General features: G+C 41.2%; 1 protein-coding gene across 4 annotated transcripts in view; it reads left to right on the top strand.

Moving 5' to 3' along the window:
• Positions 1–20,411, top strand: part of gapvd1 (GTPase activating protein and VPS9 domains 1) — a 33,980-nt gene extending 13,569 nt beyond the window's left edge. For 2 of the 4 annotated variants that reach the window (XM_044366879.1, XM_044366867.1), the window contains 20 exons: positions 26–180; positions 551–680; positions 911–1,036; positions 1,154–1,327; positions 4,568–4,705; positions 5,928–6,062; positions 6,793–6,912; positions 7,243–7,320; positions 9,143–9,489; positions 9,672–9,759; positions 11,204–11,275; positions 11,377–11,505; positions 11,595–11,721; positions 11,825–11,937; positions 14,526–14,685; positions 14,851–15,038; positions 15,435–15,648; positions 16,570–16,642; positions 16,764–16,961; positions 17,265–20,411. In XM_044366879.1, the coding sequence (XP_044222814.1) occupies positions 26–180; positions 551–680; positions 911–1,036; positions 1,154–1,327; positions 4,568–4,705; positions 5,928–6,062; positions 6,793–6,912; positions 7,243–7,320; positions 9,143–9,489; positions 9,672–9,759; positions 11,204–11,275; positions 11,377–11,505; positions 11,595–11,721; positions 11,825–11,937; positions 14,526–14,685; positions 14,851–15,038; positions 15,435–15,648; positions 16,570–16,642; positions 16,764–16,961; positions 17,265–17,405 (2,906 nt within the window). In that variant the 3' untranslated portion in view covers positions 17,406–20,411. Of the gene's footprint in view, positions 1–22; positions 181–550; positions 681–910; positions 1,037–1,153; positions 1,328–4,567; positions 4,706–5,927; positions 6,063–6,792; positions 6,913–7,242; positions 7,321–9,142; positions 9,490–9,671; positions 9,760–11,203; positions 11,276–11,376; positions 11,506–11,594; positions 11,722–11,824; positions 11,938–14,525; positions 14,686–14,850; positions 15,039–15,434; positions 15,649–16,569; positions 16,643–16,763; positions 16,962–17,264 lie in introns of all 4 variants that reach the window. The other 2 variants (XM_044366874.1, XM_044366858.1) reach the window with 1 other exon arrangement.
• The last annotated feature ends 2,939 nt before the right edge of the window (positions 20,412–23,350 follow it).

Raw genomic sequence — 23,350 nt, 5'->3', positions numbered from 1 at the left:
CTTCATCCAACCCACTAACCAGCAGCTGCTCGTAGCCGCAGCCGTACCAACATAGCCCAGGAGGGGGAGGCAGAGGCCAGCTCCCAAGAGTCCCTGCAGGAGCTGATGCCAGAGGAGGTGCTGGTGATTTCACTAGGATCTGGTCCTCAGAATGTCCCTGGGATGATGTCAGAGAATGAGGTAATGTGACTTGAATTAATGTACTCATTTGCAGGAGAGATGATGATGTCATAAATTCAATGTAATATTTTTTTAGTGTCAGTGAAGGGGAGTGTGATTTCTTAGAATTGGTGTCATGCCTTTTGTAGGGCTTTATCTTTGCTTGCAGTAATGTGCAAGTAATAAGAAACCTTTTTTATGCCCTGTAAGTCTAACTCCCTGATCCACATTTAACTGTCCCCTGACTTTTTTTAAATGAGGTAATGGCTCTGTTAAGAATGACTTATGGCAAAACAAGTTTGCAGCCACAACATAAGTGATGTTTTTTTCATGCATGCACTTATTTGTGATCAATACTTTCCCCTGTTCCCCGTGTTTCCTGCATTTCTAGGTTTTGAACCTGCAGATGGCTGATGGGGCCCAAGGCGACGGCCATGCTGATGACACTAAGCTGCATGGTAAACCAGACAAAACCCTGCGCTTCTCCCTCTGCAGTGACAACCTGGAAGGCATCTCAGAGGGTCAGTCTGCAGTTTGAAGACACATGAAGCCAAAAACTAACAAAAAACTAATAACTGCAGGGTATTTTTGCATATTTTCAGAATAATATAGGCAAAGTAAGAAAGTAAACAATGTTTTGTCACACATCGTATCACGGACACTGCTGATTGGATTTTGAGATCAAAACAATCCTGACAAAATTACTGATCAACCTTGGATAAGTTCTTACTTTCTATTTTTTTTTGCTCAGGTCCATCTAATCGTTCTAACTCTGTGTCATCTCTGGACCTGGAGGGAGAGTCTGTTTCTGAGCTGGGAGCTGGACCATCAGGGAGCAATGGGGTGGAGGCTCTACAGCTTTTGGAGCATGAACAGGGTACATGTTTGTTCTTGTGAATGTTACTAAAAAGTGGAGTTGAAGGCATAGATACATTTTTATAAACAAATATTACAAAAAGATGGCCCAACCTAACATACTGTATACCTCCTTCAGCCACCACTCAGGACAACCTGGATGACAAACTGCGCAAATTTGAGATCAGAGACATGATGGGCCTGACAGACGATCGGGACATCTCTGAGACAGTCAGTGAAACTTGGAGCACTGATGTACTCGGCAGTGACTTTGATCCCAACATGGATGAAGATCGGCTGCAAGAAATAGCAGGTGAGACATGGGTTTGTTACCTGTATTTGAATACCTTTTACTCTCTGTATCACTAAGCCAGTGTGACATTTTATATCTTAAAAGGTGAATTGTCTGCTCTTGAAGACCCACTGTGACTGTTGAATGAGTAGATTTAGTGAAATGTCATCACCTTGTGGTACATGAGTGAAATAGCATCAAAGGGAAGGTTTTCAGTTCAGGTTATACAAAGAAAGTCACCAGATGCCATATAACACATATGTGGCTATTTTTATGTGTTTTCTCTGAGTAGTTTTCTGTGATTTAAGAAATACAGTTAATTACACTTATTTTCACTGGTGCACATCATTAGAATTTGCAAATTCAGTGCCATGTAGGGAAGCAACTAACGACTATTTCTTTATTGAAATCTTTTCATTATTGAATAATCTGTGGGTTATTTTCTTGATTAATCAATTGGTTGTTTGATCTATAAAATGTCATAAAGAAAAAAACGTCCATCACAATTTCCCAAAGTCAAGTTCAAATGTCTTGTTTCCTCTAACAAAGGTTCACAAGCCAAACATATTCAGTTAACAGGGTTCATACGGGTGCTGGTAGTCCTTGAAAATGCTTGAATTTTAATGTGGTATTTTCAAGGTTTGAAAAGCGCTTGGATTTTAAATAAAGTGCTTGAAATTGCTTGAAATTGTAATTGCATTACTTTCACAGTAAATCGCTGTCTCGGTGACACGTTTTGTAACTTGAAACCTAGTTGTATTTTCATTTTAATTTGTCTCCTGTCTGTAGAATACTATCATTTTGGTTGTTTATAGCATAACAACATCTGATTTAATGTGATGAAGAAGTGAAAAAAAAATATAATGCTTGAATTTGATTTAAGAAAAGGTGCAGCAACCCTGAGTTTACTGTCACAGAAGAACAAGACTAGGAAATGTTCACATTTGAGCTGCAGCCAGATCATTTCAGCATCTTGTCTTAAAAAATGACTCAAAATGATTCATCAGTTATCAAAATAGTTGCCAATTAATTTTCTGTCGATCGACTAATTGATTAATTGACTAACTATTGGAGCTCTAGCACCATGTCACACTGCCAAATCATAACACTGCTTAATTTGTGTATTGCATCTGAATATTTGTCATTTCAGAAAAAGGAGCTTCATCATAGTTTATAACATTCATTCGAACTTGGATCAGCAATTTAAAGACCAAGCAATTGCCTATTTTAATGACTGCTGGATTTAAATGAATAAGCAATGAATTATCTTCCCATAGATAGAACACAGTAGTGTAGTGGATGCATTATATGAAAATAGAAAACGGGACTGTCTAAGCTAGAGGCAAAACCAGTTAGGATATCTTTTCATAGACAAATACAATATGAGGTTAGCTTGCGTTATCACAGTGGTAGTAGTGAATACTGTAAGTACATGCATAATTATAATAAGCTGATATACAAGATAAACATATTCAATAGATTGTAGAAGTTCATCCTCTGAACTCTGTAGAGCCAAAACTGAGACAGGAAGACACAGGTTGTATAAGAAAAACAGGTTTGACTGTGATGACTTGAGAAGTCGTCTAATATGAAACCAGCTACAGACCCTCATCTTCCTGTCTCCTCTTCCTCAGTCTTTTTCTGCACAACCTGCCCCCCTGCCCATCTCTCTCCTACTCTCTCTCTCTATCCCTCTCTCTCTGACATTCACTCAGTCCCTGCAGTCTTATTGACCTTGGTTCCTTCTCATTTGCATCCACCATTTTTCATTCTTCGGAATATGGCGTTGGGGGACTTTTCCATCATTAAGTGAATTTACAGCGATTTCCTTATGTGTTTTCTCCAAGGGATTGGGTTATGAGATGCACATTAAATATCCATTAATACCTCATTATCCCACTGATAAGATTACCATGATAATGAGGCAGAAATTCTAATTGTTTCACTTCTTGTTGTGCCACTTATTTAATCATCCACCTGAAAGACAAGTACTCTGCGCCCCTACCTTGAAGACTGTAAACACGGACAGCGGGATAGAACTCTCCCACCGCCAATGAGAGCCCTGCCCCCGCCAACACATCAGTACACACTGTTGCCCGGGTGCTGGCATGCATGCGTGCTCATGGCGCGTGTGTGCCATGAAGTGGAAGCGTGACGTACCAGGGGGTGCGGCTAGCACAGGTCGACTTTTTGGTCTTGAGCCTTGGCCACTGACTCCCACTCACACCTGCTAGCTCTGTTCCCACTCCTCCACATTCTTCCGCCTTGTTAAGCCGCGGCTTCCCAAATGGAGATGGAGGGACACTGTGCTGAGGACTTAGTGGGAGCATGGGCAAGGCGGTAATTTGGTTGTGAGTAATGCTAGGCTTAATCAACAGCTCAAAGTCATGGCCCTGGAGGCCAGGGTAGGGTGAGATATTACCATTAACCTCTGACCTTTGGCACAGTGGTATATGTGCCTGTGGGTCCCAGCATGAAATGCATGTGACCTCCAACTCTCTCTGTGTCTCTGTATGCAAAGCTCACTGTCTCTGAAGTCAGTTAGGGTTTATTTCATATCTTGGCTTATCTCAGGCCATCTCACAATGTTGTTTAAAAGTCAGAAACAAAGACATACAACTGAAAGAACCATTTCATTTTTAATTAAGATGTAAGGCAAGATTAGTACAGTAGGTATAGTGCTGACATGACTGATCAATTAGTTGATTAGTCGGTTGAAAATAATAATTTTGATCATTTATGTCATTCATAAGCAAAAATGCTGAATTTTTGCTGGTTCGTGCTTCTCAAATGTGAGAATTTGCTTTTAATTTTTTAATTGTAAATTGAATATCTTGGGTCACAAAACAAGCAATATGAAAATATCACCTTTAAAATCTCACATTTGGTGATGATTTGTTTTTTTTTACTACTTCACTTTTTTTTTGTCATTTTATAGACTAAATAATTACTTTGCTGATTTAATGTAATTCAAAAAAATCAAGGTGTCAAAAGGATATAATCTGTAGTGACATTCTCAAGTTCACACATTGCTCATACTTAAAATCTGAATAATTTATTACTACTAATTACAGAAAATGAATCAACACTAGTGCCTTTAACAACAAATAGAGACTTGGTAAAGAACAAAAAGGTGTCCTCAAGATGACTTTGTGACTACAGAGGTGACTTCTCGCGGGTCCAACACTTTTTCAGACAGTAAAGCAGTTTCATGCTGCGGAAGGAGGTTAACTCTTTGTCTCTGTCTCTCTCTGTTCTCAGGGGCAGCTGCGGAGAACATGCTTGGCAGCCTGCTGTGTCTTCCTGGCTCGGGCTCAGTGCTGCTCGACCCCTATGGCTCCACGATCTCAGAGACCACAAGCGAGGCCTGGAGTGTGGAGGTCCTGCCTAGTGACTCAGGTGTGGTGCCAGGTTTATTCTGCCGTTCTAGACACCTTTTGACCTTTTGTTTTCTTCGGTTATCGTCTCGATTCGCGCACTTCATCTCCACGACAGCTTTAAACGTGTATATGCATGCATATTTTGTTTGTTTGATATAGTGGGGGGGGGGGGGGGGGTTGGGACACCAGGTGTGGAGGCGCTGCATTCCATACCAAAAAATGTGTGCATGCATCTGTCATCATATTTGTGTGCACTTGCCTGTCTTTCAGGGCAGATCTGCGTGTGCCAGTAAAAGGCAGCTCAGGGTTTCCTTAGAGGGACCACCAGGTGTGTTTGCACCTGTGGTGGAGCAGTGGGGAGGGAAGCGCAAGGACAGCAGCTGTCCTCCGTCAGTTTACGTGGTGTCAGTTCTTTTTCTGGCTAGATGTAACATTGCATCGCTCTGACACTGGTGTGCACATTTTCTTTTGTTATGACAATAATCACTTCGGGCACTTGTGTCACTTGTGTCAGTGCAAATGTAAATACAATCATAGATATTTTCTTTTGTCTGTTCTTTCAAAATGAAGATACTGTCCAAAGCTTTCATTAATGAGAGATTATGTGCTTACCTGTGCTTCGTGAAAATCAGTAGAGTGCTTTAATTGACAGCGTTAAGTGTTTCTTTGAAAAGCCTGGGCCTTATGTTAATTGAAGTAGTACACCATCTCAATATGTGCAGTGTAGAAATGACATGCATGAGTGTCTTGATTGCTTTTTGTTCCGTTTGCTGCCCCTGTTCGGCTCTGTAATAGCACGATCGGAGGCTTGCTTCGAGTAGAGCGCTTGTTTCATGGTTAGGCAGCAGAAAACTACACTCTGAAGAGCACTTCACCAACACATTATTACTAACGAGCATGCAAATGAGTACTGCTGTTAGTATGGAGCCTCTGGGCCCGACCCAACAGCTCCGTTGGGTAGCCAAAGAATTGGCCATACTAGCTTTATGGTTTCGTTTGGCAGTTATAAGACATGATAATGTATGCTTTGTTTGATTTCATGCATATGTGCACGCTTGATTTCCCAATAACCATAACAGAGGAGGGGGTGGAGTGACAGAATGACCAGCATCTGTTGGAAACAGCCATGAGTATTGTTTGATTTTAAACGGTACTTTATCCACACTACAAGTGAGGAAAGATGTCTTTTTCCTGAAGAGAGAAATTTTATAGTTTTTTTATTTATTTTTTTTTATTTGCAGAAGCCCCGGACCTGAAGCAGGAGGAGCGGCTGCAGGAGCTGGAGAGCTGCTCAGGTGTTGGCAGCACCTCAGATGATACAGAGGTCAGAGAAGTCAGCTCCAGACCCAGCACTCCAGGCCTCAGTGTTGTCTCAGGTATAAATCTACCATATCTTCCCCAACACCACCTTCTCACTCAACTACTTCATCTCACGTGTTTTCTCTGTTTGAAACAGTTCTGTTTCTATTTCGACTCCGTAGTTTGTTTTGTCTCCTATAAGTAGAAAAAGTCATATATATATCACATAAGTCGTATATATACCTGCTAAACTTAGGTTAAATACACAGACTGAAACTGCCTCCCCTCTTGCTTTCCTTGTTTCTTTTTAGAGTGATCATGGTGCTGGGAGGGTTGTTAACCAGCATAGTGGGGTCAGTGTGAAATTTTCTGTATGACACAGAGGTTAATGCTGGTTGTCTTTTCCGTGGGCTCAGGTGGACACGCTATGTTGACATGCATGAAGTAGTATCCTAGATTAAGAAGCCAGCGGTGAAGTTCCAGGCTCAGCACACAGGAAAATGTCTCACGGGATCCGGCCGATGGATAGTCTGCGTCTGATGATCACTCTTATCTGTGTCTTTCTCCTAACCCATGGGAGCTTACACTTCCAATTTAGAGCTCCCACTGGGTTCCCATCTGAGAGACACCATACAGCATAGTCTAAAGAGAAAAATATCCTCTTTTTGTTAGCATGCAGGTTCTTCATTCATTCATTTTTTTTTTTTTTTGACTGCTCGCAAGCTGAGACATCTCTCTGTAGACTGAGGTGATATTGAGTCGCTTTTGTCCTGAATGTCAACACAACTTTTTTTTTTTATGCCGCAGGTATCAGCGCAACCTCTGAAGACATCCCCAACAAGATCGAGGACCTGCGGTCAGAGTGCAGCTCAGATTTTGGAGGAAAGGACTCTGTGACCAGTCCAGATGGGGAGGAGTCAGGCCACGGTAGGAGAGTGTCACATCCCTGCTAGGCTAGCTAAGCCATCAGTCCAGTGTCTATCTGGTCAAAACAGCATCAGCCAGAGCTATCAATCCCTGTCACCTCCACAGCTGCCACCAAACTAAATCACTGTTTTATTTGCTCACTGGTTTCAACAGTTGTAATTTTTACTGAGAGTTAAAGCAGAGAGTTTGTTAGTGGGACTGGGGAACCAGCAAGTTTGGAAGACCTCAAATGATAAACATTTTTAAAGCTAACAGAAATGTGCATTTGTGTATCAGTGCTTGTTTTATTAAACTCTGTTAATTGTCTCGTGTCCTCTTGTGTTGTTACAGGATCACACCATCTGACATCTCCACCCTCACAAGCTGATTCCTTATTGGCCATGTTTGATCCCCTCTCCTCTGGTGAAGGTAATTTGCACTCCCAAAATGCTCTACAGCCAATCAGAGATAGAAATGAGTATCATTAAATCCCGACCCTAATGTCACGCGCTCGCAGAACAGCTTGAGGTCTGCGAAATTAACCAAAAGAGTGCCTGCGCCCCTCACCCAAGTCTTGTGCCAATTATTGGATGCAGTATAAGTGGAAGTGAAATGTCATTCTGTTTGACACATTTAATATCCCAAATGATCCGTTTGCAGTCTTCGCTCCCATCTTCTGAGGGTTTTGTTCGCAGTGCAGGTGGAGATTGTTTGAGAGAGGGATGGTAGTGGCTGCGTGTCTGTGGCAAGGTGAAGGGATGACAGGTTGAGAGACCTCACCCCAGGCTCTTTGGCACTGTCCCCTTGTCCCACTGTGCTCATGGCACGATGCTGCCATTGGAAGCTTTTCAGGAGAGAGAGTCTACCCTTGGAACAGGTGGCCTACCTACACCTAGGGCTCATCTCCCACTAACATCTCTCTTTAGCACTCTCCCCCACTTTCGAGGTATTTTTTTTCCGCTGTTTTCGTAATGTTTAGCAACTACTCTTTAGAAACGGTGAGATATTGTGGTACAGAATAACATCTCTTGGCAAATATACTGGTAGAATTTCATTAATGTATTAAATTCGACGCCAGGACACGTATTTACGCACACTGTCAGTGGAATAACTTAAAATTAGCTTAGATTTGTTCCAGGTAGGTTTATCCATGTCCACAGAGTTATGTGTGTGATAATTTACAGGAGCATTTGACACCACAAGGGCTCTGGAGGTCCAAATAAGTGTCATGTTAAAAGTGTCAAAAACACAGTTGGGGGATTTGAAGGTTTTCCCCCAAGAAAATTTGATGTTATTTGACTAAAAACTATGCATTTTCACATCATCATTTGGACCATTATCATTACAATATTTGTTAAAAAAAAAAAACAACGCAGTTTGTAGTTTTTCACAGTACAGGCAGACATTGCGCTACATCCTGCCTGAAGTAATCCTTGTTGATTTATATCAACAGCAAAGTCACTATATAAACTCAATAATATCTCACTGGAAACAAATCTAAAATTTCAGTAAAATAAATAATATTCCTGACATCAAAATACTGAGTTACGTATAGAAAGAATGAAGAACATGTAGTCAACAGTCACTGTCAGTCCTTACCTGTCCTCTGTCCTCCTCCCTCTGCTGCTGATGTGATTCACTGCTGCAGGTTCTGCTGGTAGAGAGAGGAAGGGGCTGCCGTCTCAGCCAGCAGCTAAGTTTGCAAGAATTTGCCAGATTTTAAGATACGTGGCAAACTAAGCTAAACATTTACATCAGCTACATACAGACAGCTATCAGTTTAGCTTGCTCATAACAATTTACCATTAGCCTAACCAGCACGCTGTGGTTGTGTAAAACTGATGAGGGACTGCGGGCAAAGCAGTTTTTTGATAAAGTACTTATTGGCTTTTTACTCGTGACGGTTTTATTGCACTTAAAGTAACGAGAGTAGAAGTCGTCAATTCTTTCACCTCACCTGGTTCACTTTCTCCACCTCTCTGCCGTGTGTGTGTGTGATTATTATATACAACGTGAAATTTCAGTGGTGGCGTTCGTCACAAGTGCTGTGCTGCTGCGCCACTGTTGAAAGCATATAAGGGAAACACTGCAGTCTCTGTCTAGTGGGCTTGAAAGTAACTAACTTCAAAATGAGAGGGACTGTAATGAAAACTACTCATATCAAGTGCACACGGATATTTCAATGTTTTCCATATTCATCAGGCAAATTTCCATTAAACAGATCTTTTATTTCTGTCTTTTATTACCTCAGGTTCCTCCACCGGAACAATAGTGAGGCCCAAAGTGCACTACGCCAGGCCCCCTCACCCTCCCCCCGACCCTCCCATCCCTGAAGCCAGCGCCCTGGGGCCAGAGACGCGCCACTCTCTCTTCACGCCCCACTGCTTGGCCCAGGCTGAGCTGGAGCACACTAAGCAGCGCCACTCCTTCCCTGACAGGCTGGTCCGTAGCCGCAGCTCTGACATCGTGTGCCCAGGCCGCCGGCCCACAAGTGACCCCGGCCTTAATCGGCGGGTAGCAGTTGAAGAGCGTGACCCTGCCGGGGCCTTCGCGCTAGGACCGTCCTCGTCCCCCAGCAAGGACTCCCTGAAAGGAGAGGTAACCAGCTACAGCAGTGCTCTGGTTTATTGCCGTAGACGGATGTGTTTTTGACAAATTCTGCTCCGAAATAGCAAAAAAAAAAATAAGTCGAATGTTTTCTTTCATCTCCATTTCCACCTGTTATGTGTAGTAATCTACTTGCTAGTGTCTAAGTGTGATTTGGTGATTTTCACTCACAGACTGAGGACAGAAAAGACAGTGATGATGAGAAGTCTGATCGCAACAGACCATGGTGGAAGAAACGTTTTGTGTCAGCCATTCCTAAAGGTAAGGAAACAGGTCACTTGGTCATTTTAAGCATGTCCTCTTTTCTAAACTGAAAAATCAGCTTTTGCACATTTAAGTGATGTTTGATTGCAGAGCTCCTTTATGTTTTGTTCCAGAAAAAACTTCTCTTAATCATAACTGACAGGAAAATATCACACTTTAAAGAGCAGAGCGAAAACCAATTTATAATGTGAGAAAGAGAATGATGATCCATGTTGTCCACTCCATTGCTGATGTTCCAGTTGGAAAATGATGTTTCTTGTTGTTTGAAGTTACTCCAGAGACATGTCCAGTCCTTTTTCTCTCACGTCTCACCGGCTGCAGATTTATATAGACTTTTCAAAGCTAATCAGTCATCACAGGAGCTTTAGCTGTGTAGATTGTATGGCTGTAGCCCTCCCAGCAGTGCTGTCAGCCAGCGGCTAATGGTCATTAGATAGACCTCTCTGTCATCAGCACTGATAGATGACACATCTCTTGTTGCAGTTCTACTCTATAACCATCTCTCATACATCTGTCTGGGAAATAATGGGCTGTGCCCACACGGAATGACTGCTTATTACTCTTTGAGATAATGATGTTTCTTAAGTAAACATTAAATTGATATTCATAAAATGGAGGACTGTGTGCACATGGAAAAAAGTAGAGAGCCGTGAAGCCTAAATCTCCCACCAACCTCTGTAGAGTGAGTCCATTGTGTTTGTCCTGTTGCTCTGCATGGTGACGCACAGTCAGTTGTCCCGCAGAGCGGCAGCCTGTGTGTGAAAGGCCAACCCTGTCTGTTGTGTTCCTCACAGTGCTGTATTGGACGGCTGAGAGTGATGTCCCAGGTAACGCTTTCACGCTGTCGTCATTGAGCTACCGTAGCTTTACTGCTGGAGCCAGCGGCTGCGTGCCATGCTGCTTTGTAGATGTTGCCTTAGAGCTGTATAGCTGTGATGTGACATGGTGTAGCTTGAGTTCATACACCCACAGTCCTCATTCATGCATCTGTTTTTTATCACCCTTCTTTTGCTACAGTATGTTGCCATTTTACTGTTTTTGGAAAATACAGAATATCAATGTTAGATACTCAACGTTTCCTGTTTGTCCCATCAAATGATCGACTCAGCGTCTCTCTTGTTTGTCTCTTGTTATTTATGTCTTTATAGACTTTTCATAATGAGTTACAGCAGACATTTTTGATATTCTGGTATGGGACAATGGCTTTATTCACCGTTTTAATTTTTTTTTTTTTTTTGCTTTTTTGACACTTTTAAGTGGAATGATACCATACATCCCACATTTAGATTTTTAGTCTTATTACAACCCATGAAAAAGTACCAAAGATTTAACAAAGTGCATTTTTGATGGGCTGCCAACAGGTTACTCATGATCAGCCTGTCATCCAGCGATACTGAAACTGTTGTCACTCCACCCAACTGACATCATGTCTCCTCCACAGCTCCAATAGCAGCATTTCGGAAAAGGGACAAGCAGGAGAAAGATGATATTGCTCAGGAGCGAATCCCGCAAGGTTGGTCCTGGTTTGTTTTCATTACAGTTCAGAGTGGCTGAGGCATATCCACTATGTTGGGTTTCATTTTAATGGATCTTGTATGTTTTGGGGTTTTCTAGATGACCCTTTGCCCAGACATAGCTCACAAGCCCAGGCAGCTGAAGACATCCTGGACAAGTACAGGAACATCAAGAGGACCAGCCCAAGTGACGGAGCCGCAACTGGAGCTTCTTACGATGGGGCAGGAGGTCAGGAAAAACACACCCTTACACACACTTGCAGCAGATAAACTGTGTAATTTGCTTATTGCTTACTTTGCTTTTTGTTATGTTGACAGATCTTTGTGTTGAGGACAGCGTGCATGACTCTCCAAGAGAAGACACTCTGCAGAACATTTCCACAGATGACCTCCCAGACTCAGCCAGCCAGACAGCACAGCAGCATGACTCCAAGTTCTCTTTCAGGTCAGATTTTCACAATTCTGAGGAAAACCACAAACAATCACTCAACACTTTCTAGTTGCCTAGCCATTACTTATTTAGAAATGTTGTATTTTGTGTCTTCCAGTGATGCAAAGAAGAAGTTGAGGTTGGCATTGTGTTCTGCTGACTCAGTGGCTCTGCCCATCATGACTCCCGCAACCACTCGAAATGGGCTGCCTGACCACATGGACCCTGAAGGTAGGCTGTCATCTATGCTACATGTATCCTTTATTAGCTCTCAAGTTAAGAGTTTCCTGTTTTTTCTGGAACTGGATAGGTATTACAGCTCATTTGCTTCCCTGTTTCTGAAAAGAAGGAATTTTTCTTTTCTTTTTGAGGCAGAACAATAACGCAGCATTAATGCAGCATCCATGCAGTCAGAACTGGGACTGCATTTAAGCTAAATCAAGAATGCATTGCAGAGTGTATTGAGCTGTTGTTATACTTTGTCCTGTCGACTAAATTATAATAATCTATGTCACAACTCTGTATTGGGAGCAGGGAACAAGCCCTTGATGTTGGCAAACGTCCAACCTGCTGAAAGAGTCCTTAAGCAAGACACCAAATCTGTCCCACCTTCACCTTCTGACTCACCCACCAAGGTTTGGGGGAAGGTTGAAAGAGTCGGGGATGTTAAAAAAACAAATTCCCATATGGTGTCCGTAAAATATCCTATTATGAAGCCATCATACATATTAAGAATACCCGTGTAACCACACAGATTAATAATGGCTCAACATTTTATCAAAAATATAAAAGTATTTTGATGCTGCACAAAATAAAAGAGGGACCTCTTAACCTTTCCTCTTAGCAATTCTGCAGGGCACCATGTTCACCTCTACACATGGAGAAGCAGGAGAATAGCAGACAGAATGAAGTAAAACAGGCGTGTAGACAGTAATAGAGCTGGGCAGCACCGGCCCACCCAGCCAAGTTTGATCAAAATACATTTTGTAACGATAAATATAAAAAATATATTGAGGAAATAAATAAATAAACGTGAACTCGATTTAATGTTGACTCGATGTATGTGTTGAATTTGTCGGCTGATTAAAACGGAACAGTTGAAACAAGTCGTAGGAAGTCTCCAGAATGTAATTAGTTGCTCCGGTTCTGACACACAGACCTTCCTGAGCTGCCTTCAGCCTACTAGCTGCTTCTCAGGTGATGTATTGTTAACGCTACAATGATGGCCAAACAAAGTTTTTAATGAGTTATTTGAAAAAAGTATAGTAAGAAGAAACTCCACCACCTCATCAGTCCATGACAAGGTCAGCCCAGCCGCTCGCTCGCTCCCTGGTGGTATAGCACTTTCTTCCTGGTCAAGTCTGATGCGGGTTCACTCATAGCCATGTGAGGTAGGGGTTCTGGGAGCGCTGCAGCCTCCAAGTGGCTGCCAACCTATAGGCCCATTTGTGTTGTTGGAATAATTTTTTTTTTTTCTGTTGTGTGTGTGTGTGAGCTGGTCTGGCAACAATAGATCATGTGTATCAAGATAGTGAAGGAGGGAAAAGAACCAGGCGTGAAACACGCGGCTCAAGGACCCGTTTGACACATGCCGATTAGAATTTTCTCCAGCAGCCCGACTTCCAAAAAACGGTAGTTATCAACTTGACAGGACAGAGGACACTCTCCAGAGGAAACAGAATTAAACTTTTAGCTTCTGAAAATTTTTTTTCGACATCTCTGATGAAGCTCAGGATTTATCAGGAGGACGGCTGCTTCACTCCAAACAATTTCACTGTATGAACCCAGACTGTGTGTGTGTGTGACCTTTTGGATGTGTAACAGAACAAAGAACATTAATTACCATCAGATCCTGACTGATCCTGTCGGTGTGTCAGGAGATTTAAATAATCGGTGAAGTTACGCTGCTGTTTCTTGAGCGAAAACGCGCACAGCGTATCTCTCAACGGGGAGATGCACCCCGTTCTCATTTCTGCTGCGGTGGGATTGCTGCAAGTATTCAATAAACTCAAACATTTTTTGGGGAGGAGGTGTTTAATAGACAGCACCCCCAAGCCCCTAACTGAAATCATTTTCTAGCAGCTATGAGTTCACCCACCGATTTATGCGCCCTTTATGAACCACATTCACAGCTAAATTTGTATGTATTTCCCTGCACAGTCAAGAATGGAAAACCAAGGTGTTTTCATCACAGTAGGACGGACAGTTTTCTAGATTCAAGGATAGAGTGTAAGGATGCAGTTTTCTGTAAAATGTGAAAATTTGGTTTTTCGTGAGCTGACCGGTAGTGAAGCAACAACGGCTGTAGGATATAATGAATGAGGGATGTGTTACATGTGTGATTTCTGTCCAACACTTCTGCTGTCTGAGTTTGTAGTTGCCACTTTGTGCAATAAAATAATTCACAGTACCATGAGCTGTAGAGTCGATGCACAGGTGGTCTTGCTGATGCAGGTAGGGTGGATAGACAGTGTTTTGCTGTTGTTGCCTTTGTGATGCAGAACGTCGCAAAGTAAACTAGTTGCTTGTTTTTCAGTTTGTCTATGTTTGTTCTTTTTCCTTCTTCTAACTTTTCACAAGTCCGTTTTTCTAAGAAAAGATAGCCCACCCACTTTGTATTGGCCCACCCAAAATACAATTTCTACCTACGCCACTGCTGTGAAATGGTTAACAGTAAAACCATAAGACTCCATCTTCGTGGCCATCAGTCACATTGTCATGTGGAGGCGGCAGGTTGATCAGATTACAGCGACCAGCCGTTCCTTTGTGAGCGGTGAGTATTGTGTCTAATGCTGCCTCCCTATTGTCCTCTCTCCCAGACAATGAGATCGTCTGCTTCCTGAAGGTCCAGCTAGCAGAGGCCATCAACCTTCAGGATAAGAACCAGATGGCCCAGATCCAGGAGACCACGCGCTGTGTCAGCCGTTTCGACGCGCGTACCTGCCGGAAGCTGCTGGCTGCTATTGCGGAGGATTACAGGTAACTGTTGGGGCCTGGGGAGATGAGGAGAACTCACTCGGTGCACCCTATGTGTCTTTTAATTATCTTTTCTTTGCTCAGTGCGTAGTCTTGCAACTCGAAGATGCAGCGTGCACTACAGTGACAATAATAAAACACAAATTCTTGCATGTGTTTCCTTTTTAGAAAGCGGGCACCATACATAGCCTATCTAACCAGGTGTCGTCAGGGCCTGCAGACCTCACAGGCCCATCTGGAGAGGCTCCTCCAGAGGGTGCTGAGAGATAAGGAAGTGGCTAACCGCTACTTCACCACTGTCTGTGTTCGGCTCCTTCTTGAACACATGGAGTCCAAGATGCTTGACTTCATTAAGGGTATCTCTAAATTTTCATTTTGACATGTTCTACAAGCTTTTACAATGTTTTTCCTGCTATCACTCCGAAGATAACAATCAAATAAGCTGTGGCTTCCAAACAAGATTTAGTTTATAATATAGAGAAGCAGTTAGAGTAGGTCGTATATGAAACATTTTTAAGTGGACACTATAGATATCATGTGACACAATTTGTCCTTTTAAAGTGTGATAGTGTATTGGTAGCTTATATGTAATTAGTAGACACTTTTTTCACCATTTTGTGTTTATTATTAAAATTTAGTTAGTTGATGCGTGTCCACACACAGTGTTACTTTCAAACTCAACTTCACTTTAAAACATTCCCTCTTTATCCTGTCCCGGTGTTGACTCTGTTGTTTCCCCGCCTCCCCTCCAGCGTTCCAGGGGTGCACAGCAGCTGATGACAAGACTGCAGCAGTGGAGGATTTTCTGCGCTACTTGTACGGCGCCATGGCCCGTGATGCCATTTGGCAGTATGCTAGCGAGGACCAGCTGCAGGATGCCCAGATGGCTATCGAGCGCAGCGTTATGAACCGCATCTTCAAACTGGCCTTCTACCCAAACCAAGATGGAGATATTCTCAGAGACCAGTGAGTAGCTGGAGTTACCACAGTGTTACTCAAAGTGCTTCAGTCTCACTACTATGCAGTTCTTCGCTGTTATGTTATGAAGATTTCAAACTGAGGAATTGTGTAGGGGCGGCAGTAATGCTCTGGCATTTAAGATTGAAAGTAATATTAGTTAGAATAGTAAATAGACTTTGATACTGCACCTGGTGTTCTAAAAAAAACAAGAATATATAATTAGGTATGTTGGTTGGAATTCAACATAATGGACAAAAAGAAGTGTTCAGATGCACAAATGTGAATTATAAATCAGTGAGTGGTAATCTGAGGTCTGCAATGTTTGTTGTTTTGGCATTTAGAATAATTTATTAGAGCAGGTTTGCCTGACAATATGAAAATTATGTAAATTACTTTTACGTACAAAATCTAAAATAGGACACTTGTTGATAAAATACCATTGGGTAGATCTGTTATATTGTCTAAAAATATACTATATTTTTATATAGAAGAGTTAGTATCATTTTGAAAGTTGTATCTAAGTAATTGTCATAATTGTCTATGTGTCTAAGTAATTATTTAAGTATGTGTGTATATATATATTTATATATATATATATATATATATATATATATATATATATATATACTGTACTTCTTGGCTCATCTTAATTGAAAACGTTGTAATACAAAATGAAATTGTAAGCCATAACATTGTGTGACCAAAGTCTACATGTATAGTATGTAAGTATGATGCTGTAAACCATGAAAGCTCATTTTATTTACTGTTATTTAAAAGTGTTGAGGCAACTTGATCAATCATTAGAAAACCAGAAGACAAGATACAAATACAATCAATACGGATAAATTGTTTAGTAATAGTAATCAATAGATTGGACAGCATATGTGCTTTCTGGTGTCAAACACTGAGCTGTTTCTCTCTTGGCAGGCTTTTCCATGAACACATCCAGCGGCTCTCAAAAGTTGTGACGGCCAATCATAAAGCTCTTCAAATCCCAGAGGTATCAACTTGGTCATATTTTTTTCATCACTTCTACACATTTGTGGAGAAGGAAGATATACTTAGTGGGGGTGCAAACAGCTTGTAAAAGGTTTTGAGTGTTTTGACTTTTCTGGCTGCAGGTTTACCTGAAGGAGGCTCCTTGGCCCTCTGCGCAGTCTGAGATCAGGACCATCAATGCCTACAAGACACCAAGAGACAAAGTCCAGTGTATACTGCGCATGTGTTCCACCATTATGAACCTCCTCAGTCTGGCAAATGAAGACTCTGTCCCTGGAGCTGATGACTTTGTGCCTGTGCTTGTCTTTGTCCTCATAAGGGTGAGTCTGCTGTTTTTCCTGCTTCTGTTCTCTATTATTTCACACTTTGCTACTGAGGTGAGGAAAAAATTCTTTAATTTCCAAGGTTTTGTACCATTAGCATTGATCATTTATAGACTTCTTTTGAATGAATAAAAATCAGAATATTGTTCCCCAAAACGACTGTATTGTAATCGCAAGGCACCATAACCTGTGTGGATATATCTTACATATTTACATATTTATGATTGTAATCTGTATGGCGTAGCGTGAGATTCTTTCAGCGGCTAATGCGGGCCCATCCCCACTTCTCCTCCCCTCCAGGCAAACCCGCCCTGCCTGCTGTCCACCGTTCAGTACATCAATAATTTCTACGCCAGCCGGCTGAGTGGGGAGGAGTGCTATTGGTGGATGCAGTTCACCGCGGCGGTGGAATTCATTAAGACCATCGACGATCGCAAGTGAAGCAGAACAGCCACCTGTATGGGCAGACTGCGGGGGAAGGAGCCGGGAGACTGGGAGACTTCCCAACCAACTGCTCCCTCTGCACAGCTTCTAAAACCTGGCCCTCAGCCTGCTCTTTATTTGTATAGCTTGTACATAGCCAGAGACGTTGAAAGATTACAAAATATATATTACTGTACGTATGAGGATAAATCCAGGTTTTAGCCGTGGTGGGATAACGGCCTTGGGGAAAAATTTGGCAAGATGTTATCTTTGAACCTAATTTGGATTTTTCCTTTTTATGTTTTTGTCTCTTCCGTCATGTTTCACTTTTGGGGTCTGTATTAGGAATTTATATATATATATATATAAATATATATATATATATATATACATACACAATTACCAATATGACATTAAATCAGCCTAAAAGATAATCCTATTTAAAGGGACCAGACTTCCTTGGTGTGATCACTGATCTTTTTTTTTTTCTTTTCCTCAGAGTGAGAAGGATGGGCTTCCAATTAAATTACAATATAATGTTCATCAAATGCATTGTAACATGGTGATTTACAGTGCGTGAGAGTTAATGATGGGATTTAGTGACTCAAACACAGAGATCAATTCATAATAACCATCACTACTCAAAAGGTTAGTGTATCAAACAGTAGGGCAGCTTATTTCATGAATTGTTTACTTCAACCTATTCCCAAAACACGTGTCAGTGACAATTTGGACAGAAGGGCCCACATATTTATATGAAATAAAATGTATTTATTTCTGTAATTCTATTTAATGCTTTGTTTATCTAGTTTTTTTTTTTTTTTTTTTTTAAATTGAATGCATATCATGCCCATTCTAGATGTCTGAGGCAAGTGCTGATATTGTATTAAACTTGCTAGAAAAGCTTGAGTTAGGAAGGCACCTTAGCAATGAGTAGCCCTTTAGGTGGGGGGATGCTGGGCGATTAAGACATACAGGGTCAACTCATGCACAGAGGAGTGGTGGCATTTGAGGAAATATTGAAAATAGTGCCTTTGATGTGGGGCGCTCTGTACAGGTAGTTAATTTTCTTTCTTTTTTTTTTTTTTTTTTTTATTAACCCAGAATAGGCATTAACGCCCCCTCTCTTACACACACACACACACAAACACACCCCAATGGGCCAACCACATCTCACTGAGGAACCTTTGTCCAGCCCTCACTTGCAGGAACATAGGCATCGCTACATTACTGATTGTCACGGCTGAGTCCCTTTAATGCACTTGAGTTTGAACAAATATCCCCTTTTGGTATTCTAGCTAGATCCTACCTCAGAGTTGAAACCAATCAGCCTGATATCAGTCTGCATACAGAAACTGTCTTGCATTGGTTGACAACAGAGTACTGGATCACTTTTTTGCACTGGTTAAAGGTTTGCTGTAGATTCGTACATTCAGCACCTTTTCATAGTAATACATTAAGGGGAAGGGAGGAGCTGCTGTGATGCTTGTTGTGGTCACATTGCCCTTAAATAACACAAACCTTTGTTAGCGAACAAAGACGTTTTACTTTCTGATACTATACCTGAGATGCCACATGTGTCCGCATGGGCAGACTAGTGAACTATTGGATATTAGCTCTCTACCTCCTCGTAAGTTCAAGAAAGGGACTCGTGTTTATGTGCACTTATATTACTTTTGTTCCCCTTTTTTGGCGTGCTGTGATATCCCATTGTCATTGTATCTTTCCAATTATAGAACAAGCATGTCTTTAATTATCCAGAAATGACTAAAACTCCTTTTCTCTTGAACTCCTCTGCTTCATTTTTGTGCACAAATGTGCCACGTGTATTATAGTTTGGATAATCCATTACATTTTATGGTAAATGACCTGACAGCACAATACACAGTAGGATAGAAGAGCAAATAATCAACACTATTGACTTGTTACTGACTTGCAGTTTATGCTAAAGTGGTGGTGGTGTAGTACATGAGTGTGTTTTTTTTTTTTTTTCTTTTTTTTTTTTTGTCTAGTGGGTGTGTGAGACGATTGTGTGATTGGTTGACCCTCTGCCTCCTCTTGCATGAAGTCATTGAATGGTCTGTACATTCTCAATCATGATAAAACAGTAGAATAGGATTAGTATCTGCCACAGGCCAGTAATTGAACCTGCAAGAGGACGCAAAGCTTTTCTTTGTGTCCGTGATACTTGCATATCAGAACTCGATGATTTATTTTGCACAAAATATGTCTTTTCCTAAAAAAGAAAAAAAAAAAAACATTTGACAGGGAGCAGTGCATTTTTGAAATGTTATTACTTCTGGCCTTTACAGCCGCAGTCATTTAACATAAACGTTGTTTGAGTAGCAAACTTAAGGACCTGACTGTTACTCTTTCAAGCTAATGAGCATCCGTGTTTATGGGAGACATCACAAGTACATTTTATATCCGTCTACAGCAGCACATGCACCAGATTCGCATGTGTGCTGTACACTTCCTTGCAGGGTCTGTGTAATCAATTTGATGAGAAAACCATGCACTGGAAAATCAAGTTGCAGGTTGCATCTATACTAATTAGGTTTATGTGATGTCACTTTAATTGGAAATACATACTGCACAAATCTGATGAAATTATTTGGACCTGGCTTATGTTTCAGGGTTTCCTCAGATAGCTGGTCACAGCTACCAATGACCCCGGTGAAGCACTGATCAAAACACCAAATTATTCATACAAAACCAATACATATGACTGTGATATTGACTATAATTTTAGTTCTGATTGTATGCAAACCACTGAGCAGTGGTATCAAGTAAACAGACCAATGAGGTCTGTTCTTCAAAGCTTTACTGCTCTGCTCCCTGTACAATTGAGTTGAAAAGGATGAGCAGAGAAAAAAGAAAAAAAAAAAGTTTTACATATTACATCTAATTTTACATTTAATTGTAAGCTTGCACAATTATGACATGCGGGGAAAGCCGGTTTGTCTTTACTGTGATTAATGCATTATGTAATTCTTTAAAAACAATAAAAGAAGCAGAAGTTTTTCCTTTTTTTTATTTTCTCTTCTTCTGTGGCTCTTGCGTCGTGTCGAGATACATTATGCATTTCCACTGCAGGAGGAGAATGTCATACTGTACCTATACTGTACATGCACAAATAGTGTTTCATTATTCGTGGACAGTTGTAGGTATATCTGGCCGACAATTCACACAATAGATGGTGGGGAAATTTATGCATGGAATATAATTGTTAGTGGGGGCAGTGGAGCAGCATCATCCAATCTAGCAGCCACAAATAGCAGCCTCTCAGCAAACATTTCATTACTGCTGACAAGTGTACGCTGGATTGTAATTGGAGATATCCCCTCATCTAAAAGCCCTCCTTACTTCACCGATTGTCTTCTCTAATACTCATCTTTTTTTCATCATAAACTTCTTCGTGGGGTGCTTTGTGTCCCCTGATGATATCTCGCAATTGTTAATTTAAATTCAAATTTTGGTGTGTGAAGTTAATTAGTTGCATAAGCCAATGGCTAGATAGGCCAGATTTGAAGATTTGATCTTTTTGACTGTGTGGCACTTAGCTGATCTGAGATACAAGGAGGCTTGGGTTTTGTTTTGTATTAAACCAAAATGAGCCCCAAATACTGTATTCTTACTGGCTAATAACCTTCTTCAGCACTGAACTGGAAGCAGCACAGAGCAGTGTAGACATCAGGTGTTATTTTATTTCCAATCCAAAGCATCGGTGCAGTAGAGTTGGTTTTTACAGGTGATGGCAGATGGATCCAGTTCAGAAGATGAGATGGGGGGTGGGCTTGTTTGACTCATCAGAGTTTTATATTGATGTCATTGTGTTTCTTGAAGACATAAACAGGCCTGAGGTCTCACCCAGATGGCTGCGGAATAACAGATGATCAGTCCAGCGGGGCTCGTGCATGACTTCACACGTAGGTCTAGTACTTCCTGACTGCAGGGGAACAGTGGAGGAGCCACCCCCACCCCTCCTATGTCTAGCTTCCACCACATACCATCAGCCAAAATTATCTCATGAACACAGAAATTCCTTTCAGACTGACTGTCTTTGAAAAATCTAAAATGATCACAAAGCTCTTTCTAATGAGGGTATATTTGACTTTATTTTGGAATAGTTGCAGTATCAAGAACAGTGCAGTTTACAGTTTAAAAAAAAAAAAAAAAAAAAAAATATATATATATATATATATATATATATATATATATATATATATATATATATATATATATATATATATATAAGGTAGGTGTCAAAAGACAAAGTATAGTGATCTAAGAGTGGAGAGAATTAAAAAGGTAACATGATGGCTAAAGGTGCGCTGCAGACACACTGTAACAGTAATGACCCACAATATCCCAGTGATTTTACTTTTATTCCAAGAATTCCTTATGTTGAAAGCAGCCTTGTCATTTTAACAACACGGGTCCGTTTAGCATGCAAGAAGCACAACAACCAGCATCAGTACTGCTGTACTGAATGACTGACGGCTATTGTGGCAGTGAGTGTTTTTCCCTCGCTGTCCTGCAGATGGCAGACGCACCATTCCCGACGACGCTCTGCAGATCTGATCTGAGAGCGGCGCAGACAAAGAACACCACGGGGCACCACGGCCTGACATTTAAAGCCAGTGGGACTGTGCTGTCTGGAAACAGATCTGTTTTGTTTATTACAGATAGTTATTCGTCAAATTAAACATGTGTTATTATTATTATGATTATCATTATGCTATTAAAGTTACTATTATCTTTATTATCGTTATTATTATTATTATTATTAGTGGTAGTAGTAGTACAATAGTACTGACATAAAACATGTTGCAAGCTAAATTAACAGGCAGACAGAACTGACAGAAAAGGCAAATCATTTCCTGTTATTAAAAATGGCCTGTGAAGTTCCTCATGGCATTTTCTTTGATGTGAAAAAACACTCTCTCCATCCCTCATGTGCATATCCTACTGAATACTACAAGGTACAAGTCCATACAGTATAACTTACATATGACTAATCTGCTGGTGGTGGCGGGGAATCTTCACTAAGGACAAAACAAACAACACAAGGCAGCAGCACGTCAATTAAATTAAGGGTGGAGGGGGACAGAGGAGGAGGGGGAGGAGAGGGGGTGGGGGTGGGGGTGGGGGGGTCTAAATGAACAAAATGTCAAATACACATATTAAAACTTAAATGAAATAGCCGCAAGGATGCAGGCAGACGAGGAGATTAAAACTCAAAGGGATACTAAGTCTCTGTGCCCCGAGGTGGTGATACTGTAGAGATGCAAATAGTAAAAGTGAGCACCATTCTCTGTAATAATGTCTGCTTAAACTACAAAGACAAAGGAGATTTGTGTCTTGTAACAAATAACAGAATAGCTCTGGTTCAGTAGAAGGTTGCTATAAAGTAAATATTAAACTGTGGAAATACTGTTAATGCTAAGAAACCTTAAAAATCATGTTATAGCATCATTCCAAGGGATAGACGTGGACTACTGCATCCTTTTCCACATTTATTGTGGCATTAAACCATATGGGTTTGGTCTAAAATAGGAGACAAATAGGGATAAATAACATTCCCCATGTTTTCTTTTACTGCTCACCACAAAGGATATCAATTAGGCAAAGGTGTCAATTACAATGGTGCTTCTGCAGCTACAGCTCCTTCCTTATATTGTGCTTATATCATTAGAAAAAGAACAAATTTCACAGGCGCAGCTAATCACCTATGAGAGAAAGAGTGGGTGGTGACATCAAATTGAACCGTGGAAATGGAACAGGAATTAGATACACTTAGCCATCGGATGTTAATGGCAGCAATCAACAGCCAATTACCCGGCATCCTTGAGTACCTTGACAAGTGCAGGTGTACCCTACCACTAACACAGGCCTCTTTCGTGCATTTCCATAAATTCGACAGTAAACTCCCTCTCTGATGGAACATGCATGTTTCATTG

Source organism: Thunnus albacares, chromosome 2 (assembly GCF_914725855.1).
Source record: "Thunnus albacares chromosome 2, fThuAlb1.1, whole genome shotgun sequence".
Taxonomy (NCBI): Eukaryota; Metazoa; Chordata; class Actinopteri; order Scombriformes; family Scombridae; genus Thunnus; species Thunnus albacares.
This window is presented reverse-complemented; position numbering and strand designations above follow the sequence as displayed.